Source organism: Mus pahari, chromosome 10, assembly GCF_900095145.1.
Source record: "Mus pahari chromosome 10, PAHARI_EIJ_v1.1, whole genome shotgun sequence".
NCBI classification, from domain to species: domain Eukaryota; kingdom Metazoa; phylum Chordata; class Mammalia; order Rodentia; family Muridae; genus Mus; species Mus pahari.
The window spans coordinates 82,473,147-82,482,959 of record NC_034599.1 but is presented as its reverse complement, the minus strand read 5'-3'; the positions used below and the strand labels follow the sequence as shown (position 1 = coordinate 82,482,959).

Genomic DNA, 9,813 nt, shown 5'->3' with positions numbered 1-9,813 from the left:
GAACTCAGAAATCCGCCTGCCTCTGCCTCCCGAGTGCTGGGATTAAAGGCGTGTGCCACCACGCCTGGCTTCTCATTTAATTTATAATGTGTAGGTGTGTATGAGAAATTCTAACACCTATGTAGTGGTCAGAGCACAACGTTGTGAAGTTGTCTCGCTTTCCACCTTTGTGTGGGGTCCAGGGATCAAATTAGGTCATCGTGCTTGTATCATTAGGCGCGATGCTGAGCAATTGTGGCAACCCACTCATTGGTGTAGCTGACAGAAATTCAGGAACTTTTGGTTAGCAGAGTACTGTTAAGTGGGCCTTAGAGAAACAGGAAAAAGTATTGAGAATTCTATTAAGATCTTCTTGTACTAGGTATGATGGCACAAACCTTTGATTTCAGCACTTGGGAGACAGAGGCCCGTGGATCTCTGAGAGTTTGAGACCAGTCTGGTTTACACAATAAGTTCAGCCAAAAAAAAAAACCCAAAACCAAAACAAAACAAAACAAAAAAACCAAACCAAACCCAAACCACACCAACCTCTTTGTTTATTCTGTTGTGTCCTCTGTGAGTGTGACTTCACTGTTCCTCTCCCGTGTCCTCTGTGCGTGTGACTTCACTGTTCCTCTCCCGTGTCCTCTGTGAGTGTGACTNGTGTGACTTCACTGTTCCTCTCCCGTGTCCTCTGTGAGTGTGACTTCACTGTTCCTCTCCCGTGTCCTCTGTGAGTATGACTTCACTGTTCCTCTCCTGTGTCCTCTGTGAGTGTGACTTCACCGTTCCTCTCCTGTGTCCTCTGTGAGTGTGACTTCACTGTTCCTCTCCTGTGTCCTCTGTGAGTGTGACTTCACTTTCTTCTCACTGCCATTTTTTTTTGACAAGACATAGCTGTCAGTTATTAGAGAGAGCTTCAGAAAACTATTGAGAGGGGGTAAGACTGAGTGCACCCCAGTTTCTAGTTCATATAGCTCATTCTCATTTCTTTTAAAAACAAAGTATAGTAGAGAGTAATTTGAATTTAGTATATGAAGTATCTTCTGTGCGTCTAAATGCCAAGTTTCTAAATGTGGGCTGATTTTCAGTTTTTTTATTCACTGTTATAAAACATTTCCTTAAATGTTAAGATTTTTGCCAAAATCCCTTTGAGGTGTTTTCACCCTTTGTTATTAATATTCCTGTCACTGTTTGAGCCCAGACTGGCTAAAGATGACTTCATCAGAGGCATGCCTGGTTTATATGTTGTTAGAGATTAAGCCCAGAGCTTCTTACTGCATGTGAGGCAAACACTCTACAACTGACCTCCATCCTCAGGACCCCATATCTGGAATCTTAAACTGTCCAGATTCCCACAAGGACCCATTTCCTCTGTAATTGCATTTATTTCTTGTTTGAATTTCACTTCAAGCATTATTGCTGCTCATTTCCTTGTTTCACGTTCATGCTTGTGAGGCAGTTTCCATTTGAAATTACCCATTTTTATAAAATGTCACACAATGTTATTATTGGGAACAAGGAGGTAACACAGCTCCATGTTTTGCTGTTGTACATGAGCAATCTGTCATGTACACAAGCGGTGCGATTGTGGCTTTTGGACTGCAGAGCTAATACTAAAGCTTATGTTTTATAGAGTAATTCACAATTAATATACACACTGTGGTCACTGAAACTTGAACTGTGTGAGGGGATTAGTATCTGCAATATCATGGCTGTTTTGAGACACCTTAATATTGCACATTGTGTGGCACAATACCTGACTTGGCCACTTGCCTCTTCAGATTCCTCTCCGGAGCCATATTTTTAAAAATTACTTTATAGATTTATTTATTTTACTTTGCATGTATGAGTATTTGGCCTGCATGCCTGGTGCCTGTGGAGGCCCAAATCTCTTCTGATTCTGACCTGATTCTGAGGGCATCTGATCCCCCAGAACTACAGTTAGAATAAGAATTTTGGGGGAATGTGAGTGAGAGTGGACTCAGACTTCTTAAACATAACAACATAGAAATGAAACTGAAATGTTACGCTTACTTTTCTGTACTCAATGAAATTAAATAATATTCAATATTCATTTTATTATTTATATTGTATCTAGCAAATACATTATAGAGATTTAACTGATTAGAAAAATTGATCTTGATCAATAGGTACTTAATAAATATTTTGTAGCTCAGTGAAGGAATTGATTTTAATTTACAGATTTCTTTGGTTCTGATCATTTTCATTTTTTCTAAGGTATCTTCATGTCTTAATGATCTTCTGGTCATTTGTTGCTGGAGTTGTGACATTCTACTGTTCATTAGGACCTGATTCCCTCTTACCAAATATATTCTTCACAATAAAATACAAACCCAAGGTAAACTTTTGTTTAAAAAAAATTTTTTTTTTCGAGACAGGGTTTCTCTGTGCAGTCCTGGCTGTCCTGGAACTCACTCTGTAGACCAGGGTGGCCTCGAACTCAGAAATCCACCTGCCTCTGCCTCCTAAGTGCTGGGATTACAGGCATGCGCCACCATTGCCCGGCTGTGTTTTTAAAATTTTAACTTAAACATTTTTAATTTATGTGTATAGATGTATGTCTGTGTGAGCATATCTTACAGTATGCAGTACCCCTGGAGGCAGGAAGGGAGCATTAGGTCCCCTGGAGCTGGAGTTGCAGGCAGTTGTGATGTACCCACACTGGTAGATCACACTGGGTGCTGAGAACTGATCTCCAGTCCCTAGGAAAAGCAGCCAGCATACTTACTCCTGAACCCTCTCTCCAGCCCTGTGATTTTTATTTTTAAAAGTCAGTTTATGTGACTCTATGCTAGTTAAAGTTTATTACTAAAAGCATTGTAAAGCAGTGATTTTAAAAATCTACTTACTATCATTTTATAATGGACTATATGAAAAAATTTAAAATGAGCATTATGTGTATTTACCTATATATGCATGTATAAATATATAGGTACATATTATAATTTTATTTTATTTTTTGGTGCTGAGGGTTGAACCCAGGCCCCTGCATGTAATCTCCTACCAAGCTGCACCTTTAGTCCTGCCTTTAAGGTTTACAGTTCTAATAACAATTGTAAAAGGAAAATACGATCTCAGAAAGTTGCAGTTCATCATGTGAGCCTGTCCCTTAGGTGCATGGTCCACAAAGGCCATTAATTTAGAGCAGAGGTTGTCAAAGCTGGCTGGAGAAGAGACCCTCCTTGGGAATCACCGACAGTATGGGCTGTTGGACTTATGCTCAGATTCGGTTAGAAAGTTCCAGGCTACTGCCCTGTAAATAGTGTTGTTAAAAACTTTTCAGGTCATTCTGAAGCACAGGCATTTAAGGAATCCCGGGTTAAGTAGTAATCCAACGCTGTTACTTGCATGTGCAGGTTGGGGGGTGTGTGTGTGAGTGGACACATGCTGAGGGTTGAACCCAGCGCCTGTACCTGCCTGAGCAAGTGCTCGATCACTGAGCTAACCAACCCCAGCCCTCCCACTCTGGAAGGCTTTTAAATGCATATGTGCACCATAGAAATACAAACTAATTAGGCAGTTTGTTTAACCAAACCAATTAGTATCTCTGAAATTTAACAGTGGTAATGGCATATTAACTCTGTCTCTGTAAGGCAAATCCTGATATTTGAAATTCTGCCTGCAGATGAGGACTGAATGGGGTATCTTTTTTTCCCCCACTGATGAAGCTTGGGGCCTTGCACTGGCTGTTTTCCCAGGCCCTAGTGGGCTGTTTTTAAATCATAAATTATGGTTCTTTAAGTTGATACAGTTCCTCATTTTAGATTTGTGGTATTTTATGTAGAGGAAACAGAACTCTTGGACAGATTTGGTCGCCAGAGTCTTAGGAATTATCATGTCTTCTCCCTCATTGAAGCTAAGCTTTTGTCCTTATGTTTTGCAGTACAAGACAATAGATAATTTTTTTTTATAAGTGATAATGCCATTTGAGCTTAGTTTTAAGTGAGGAAGGTTATTTATTTATTTATTTTTGGTTTGGTTTGGTTTGGTTTTGTTGTTTTGTTAGAGATGGGGTCTCATGGGCCTAGAATTCTAGATCCTCCTGCCTCCACGCCCCAAGAGTTAGAATTATAGGCATGTACCTCCACGCCTGCTGAGAGAGCCTCTGGTTTTGGTTCCCACGCTTACATTCCCCCCCCCCCCTTCTTCTGGTGGGAGTCACTGAGCCCATGCCATTGGACATGCTAAAGAATTCTCTCCCACTGGACCACTGAGCCACCTGCTGTGACTTGTGTATCACAGAGCAGTCCATTCAGTGTTTTGTATCCACTGGCAGTTTGTTTAGTGGATACTTATTAGAAATAATAGTTTCAGTGCTTGCATGAAGTGTAACAAAGCTACTGAAAAACTGTCTCTTTGAGGTAGAGATATTATGGGAACTAAAAACTAATCTCTCTTTCATTTTTTAGCAATTAGGACTTCAAGAGTTATTTCCACAAGGACATAGCTGTGCTGTTTGTGGTAAAGTGAAATGTAAACGACATAGGTAAGTTACACTTTTTACTTTTTAATTGTGCATGTGGGTTTTCTGTGTGGGTGCGGGTGTGTGGGGGTGTGGCAAATGTTTGGAGGTCAGAGAACCATTCGTGGAGTTGGTTCTCTTCTTCCTCTTTTATTTGGGTTCTGGAAACAAGCTCAATTGATTGGGCTTATAAGGCAAGTGCTTTTCCCTAATGCTTACATTTTACTATAATGTATTTTATTAAAAGTGATTAAGTTATTTGATTTACTTTAGGCCTTCCTTGCTCCTTGAAAACTATCAGCCCTGGCTAGACCTGAAAGTTTCTTCGAAGGTAGATGCATCTCTCTCAGAGGTAAGTAATTTAATTAATATTGCCCAATATGAGCTTGTGTTCCTTAAGGATGAGACTGTCCTGAAAATCATTGGAGTTTTGTCCTTGTGAAAGCATCACAGAACGAGCATGTGCAGGCTTAGATGCTAGCTTCAGTCATTGCATGGGCCTTCTTGATGGCAGTCAAGGGATGTACAAAGATGAGTTCTCTGAAGCTGCTGCTGGCCAAACATGGCATATTGATCGTTTTACAGAAAATTGTTTTTTTTTTCTTTTAATAAATAAAGTAAACTCTAAAATTAAAAGTATAGTATTTTCTATTCTAATTTATGCTGCTGTGATAAAATGTCCTTACAAAAAAAATAGCTTAGGAGAGGAAAGGGTTTATTTAGCTTACAATGTCATGTTCTGGTCCATTGTTGCAAGAAAGTCAGGGCAGGAACTTAAAGCACACATCAGAGTCAAGAGCAGAGTGAGAGTAGCAAGTGGGTCCTGGCCTGCTCGCCTGCTCCCACCTTGCTGTTTCCTCCTTTACACTATTCTTATGCTAATTAGCTTCAGGGCAAAATCAACACACAGCTATCATTGGTCACCTATCTATCTATGTGACCCCAAGTCTGTTGCTGAAAAAAGTGAGACACCCCACTCCCTGAGTAGGGAAGGGGGTTGTTCACAGTGGCCTGGGTTTTCCTACATCAATTATCAACTAAGACATTCATTGATCGATCTATCTGTCTGCCTATCTATCTATCTATCTATCTATCTATCTATCTATCTATCTATCTATCTATTTCTCTCCAGCCTGATGTACATAAATTCCTATTTGAGACTTTATTCCCAGGAATAAAGTTGACAGTTAAAACTAACCAGCGCAGATCTAAACATATAAAAATATATAAACATATACTATAAAACATACTATGCCATAGATGAAAAGAATGACATGACATATTAAATTCATAAACTTGTAACGTACTTATTATCCAGTGTCATATACCGTACATAATTGTATGTGCCATAGATTGCTATAGCTGGCAGCACAGTCATTTGAACCTAAATGCCACAAACAAGCTAGCAAACTTTGTCCTATAACAGCTGTGACCCTCCCCAGCCCCCAGGAGGTGGGAACATTTATAGTCTTATGGGTCCATTGTTAAATATGCCATCTGTGTTGTCTGAAATATTATTTGGTTTATGATTACATATACAAATAAAAATGTTGAATACAAACAAATTTTTTCAGATACTTTTTTTTAAAGATTTATTTATTATTATTCATAAGTACACTGTAGCTGTCTTCAAACGCACCAGAAGAGGGAGTCAGATCTCATTATGGATGGTTGTAAACCACTATGTGGTTGCTGGGATTTGAACTCAGGACCTTCGGAAGAGCAGTCAGTGCTCTTACCTGCTGAGCTATCTCACCAGCCCTTCAGATACTTTTATTGGAAGATTTAATCCTGGTATATCTTACCAAGGTAGGCATGGTGGTGTGTTCCTATAGTTCCAGCATGGGGAGCCAAGGCAGCAGGGTCATGATTTTTTGGCCTGCCAGGGATGCATTGTAAGTTCTAGACCAGCCTGAGTTACAGAACCTACCTTAATTATTTTTTTTAAAGATTTTTATTTATATGAGTACCCTGTAGCTGTCTTTCAGACACACCAGAATTGGGTATTGGATCCCATTATAGATGGTTGTGTGCCATCATGTGGTTGCTGGGAATTGAACTCAGGACCTCTGGACTACTAAGTCATCTCTCTAGCTCCCAGAACCTGTCTTAAACAACAAAAAACAAACAAACATAATAAACACACACAAAAGACCCCATATCTTACTATGTATTACCTCATGATGAGTTCTTGGCTAGATAATTTTTACAAAATAAGTATCTTGAATACTGAGCTATTCCAAATTACACTTAAATCTCAAATTTACGTAGACATTTTAGTCAAGAAAATTGTTTATTTAGTGCTGCAAGAACAAGTGTCTTTATGATAGTATGGGAGTAACCCATACTATCATAAAGAAACATTGAACTCTTATGGGCATGTATCTCAGTGGACTATGACACTAGCTTTGACACTAACTAGAGTGTAGGTCAGAGAGTGAGGTAATGGTCAGTAGAAAGTTTGTGTCCTCTTCTAGTCACAGGCTCTTACTTTGATTTCTTCCATACTTATGTATTTGTTTTAAAGGACATATCTTTTTCTTGCATCTAAGATATATTAGTCAAGTCCTTGAAGGTGGGGAGTGGAGTGTCTCACTCTTTTAAGCAATGGATTTGGAGTCACATAGGCAGTTGACCAGTGACAGATGATAGATGTGCATTGAATTACATTGAATGCTAATTAAGTTTAAGACTAGCACCTAGCAACTGAACTTTGCAACTGAATCCTGCAACCAAACCCTATTTTATGGCCCTTTATCTCAGTTTGTATGCATCGTTGTCTAAACAGAAGCTGCATATAGTGTCTAAATGGAAGCTAAAACAATTTTGTGGCTTCTTAGGCTTTTTCTGTGCCTTTGATTTGTTGATTTAAATCAACTGTGCTGTCCACACTGAGCTGGGGATAGAATTCACTGGTAGTGCATCTGTATACTGTGTGCAAGAGCCTGGGTTCCATCCCTAGCACTGGGGAGATACTTATTATGCTGTTGGTACTGCAGCCACTACTACATGTAGCTGTCAGTAAATACTTGAAATGTTCCAGTACAATCTAAGATGTGCTACACATACACACATGCCCATACACATATATACACACACATACTAGATAGATGTGAAGTGTCTCTGTTATATTGATTAAATATTAAAAGATAATAGTTTGGATATATTAGGTTAAATAAAAGAATTTCATCCGTTTATTTTTACTTTTTAAAAAATGTGGCTACTAGAGATTTTAGATACTTCATTCATTACGGAAAATGAAAAAAACAGAAATGTACTAGTTAGATTTTTGTCAACTTGACAGAAACTAGAGCCATCCGGGAAGAGGGAACTTCACTTGATTTACCTTCCTCAGACTACCCTCCGAGATGTGTGTGCATTTTCTCGGTACTGATTGATGTGGCCCAGCTTACATTTTGTGCTGCCATCCTGGACAGGGGGTCCTAGGTTGTATAAGAAAAGCAGGCTTAGTAAACCACTGCATGGCCTTTGCTCTAGTTCCTGCCTCCAGGTTCCTGCGTTGGCTTCTCTCTTGATGAACTGAAAGTGTAAGATGAAATAAATAGTCTCCAAACCCTAGGTGAGTTTTGGTCAGTGTTTTACCACAGCAACAGAAAGCAAAGGAGGACACCTCACATATATTGATTGGTATTGATGGATACTAGCTAGCTCCCATGTTCAAAATGATTTTATGCTCTTGATAGAGATAGGCACTGGAGTAGTAGGCCTTGAGGAGTGAAAAGAGAAAGGAGTCCAACTGGTTCTTATTTGCTAGCACTTTGTTTAGAGTTGGAGGTAGGCACATGGATGGTAATTATAGTGTAGCATGCAGGCAGTAACAATGGGAGAGGGAAACAGAGGCAGACATATCGCTGTGGTCGCCTTTGTGAGTTCCAGGACTGTAAGAGCTACATAGAGAGACCCTGTCTCAAAAAAAAGTTTTCAAAAGGCTATGTGATGAAGTTCCCATTATTTGAATCGGAAGCCAGTGATTTTCAAACTGTGAGGCTAGAGCTTTAGGTGAGACCCAGAGTGTAGCAGAAAGCGAGGAGGAAGTAAGTGGCCGTGGTTGCTCTCCAGAACGGGCCCAGCCCTTTTGTTTTCAGGCAAGTGCTGTGGTGAGGTGGATTTGATTTCCTTGAGCCATCTTGGTGGCCCTTGTTGAAGCAGTTGATTATGGAGATATTTGAGATATGTGTTCTAAGACAGACTTCTGGATTATATAATTTTCAAGTATTTTCCTTCAGATGTTCTTATTGTTACAGCTATGTAAAGGTGGCATAAACATACTGTCAATATTGGGTTTAATGAAATTGGTTGTGCTAATATATATCACTTAGAAGTGCAATTCATTTCCCTAGAGCTAATTATTTTTCTTTAAACATTTTCTTGTGCAGGTTCTTGAGTTAGTGTTGGAAAACTTTGTCTATCCATGGTACAGGTATGGTTTTTGTTTTCCATAAAAGCCCCATTCCCCTCTTAATATGATTAATACCATTAAGCTAAGCATGTTAATGATATCTTTTCAGTGTAAATCAGGATTTCTCAGTGACAATTTCAGCCAAATCTTTTTTTATGGTGAAATACATTGTACATTATTGGATATTTAGCAGTGTCTTGAACTATTTCCCATTAAATACGGGTAGTACACTTTCTTCCAATCTGACTGCTAAAGATGTAATTGGTTTCAGTTATGAATCATTGGTGCACTGGGCAGAGTGAGGAAGCCTGCATCACCGCTCATCGGGAGGCAGAGGAAGGAGAATCACGAGTTTGGGGCCAACCTGGCCTACACAAGGAAATCCTCTCTCCAGCAAACATTTTCTAATATAGCTTTCACAGGGGCTGGAGAAATAACTTAGTTCATTAAGTTCTTGCCAAGAAAGGTTGACCTCTGATCTCTATGTGCATGTGTGAACACATGCCTGCACATGTAATTGCACACATGAACAGGTTCAGACACAGATTGAAAGATCATTTCAATAGATTCTCCGAAAAAGATAATGTTTTTTTTTTCCTCCTCCAAGTAATTTTGTTTTTAGTGCACACAGGGTACATGGGTATTGTTCCTTGGCTGACAAAGGAAACATTCTAGTTCTAGAAAAGGAGAAAGAGATTCTAGTTTAGAGTCAGGCATCCAAATTATGTCATTTGATAAATGCATGTTTCCTTAAGCATTGTGTGTTTATTAAGTTTGAGCATGTATATCTGACAGTACAGTGTCTAATGATGTGCACCACTTTTGCACTGATTCAGTTATGTTTTGTATTTTCTAATTTTTTAAAAACACCCTACTATTTAAGTTTATCCTCAGTGTGTTAAGACTAATTTTTTTTGTTTTTTGTTTT

General features: G+C 39.1%; 1 protein-coding gene across 2 annotated transcripts in view; it reads left to right on the top strand.

Annotated features, from left to right (window-relative positions):
* Positions 1-9,813, top strand: part of Snx14 (sorting nexin 14) — a 62,937-nt gene that overhangs the window by 14,409 nt on the left and 38,715 nt on the right. For both annotated transcript variants that reach the window (XM_021206636.2, XM_021206637.2), the window contains exons 2-5: positions 2,221-2,341; positions 4,413-4,489; positions 4,739-4,817; positions 8,863-8,906. In XM_021206636.2, coding sequence (XP_021062295.1) covers positions 2,221-2,341; positions 4,413-4,489; positions 4,739-4,817; positions 8,863-8,906 — 321 coding nt within the window. The remainder of the gene's footprint in view (positions 1-2,220; positions 2,342-4,412; positions 4,490-4,738; positions 4,818-8,862; positions 8,907-9,813) is intronic.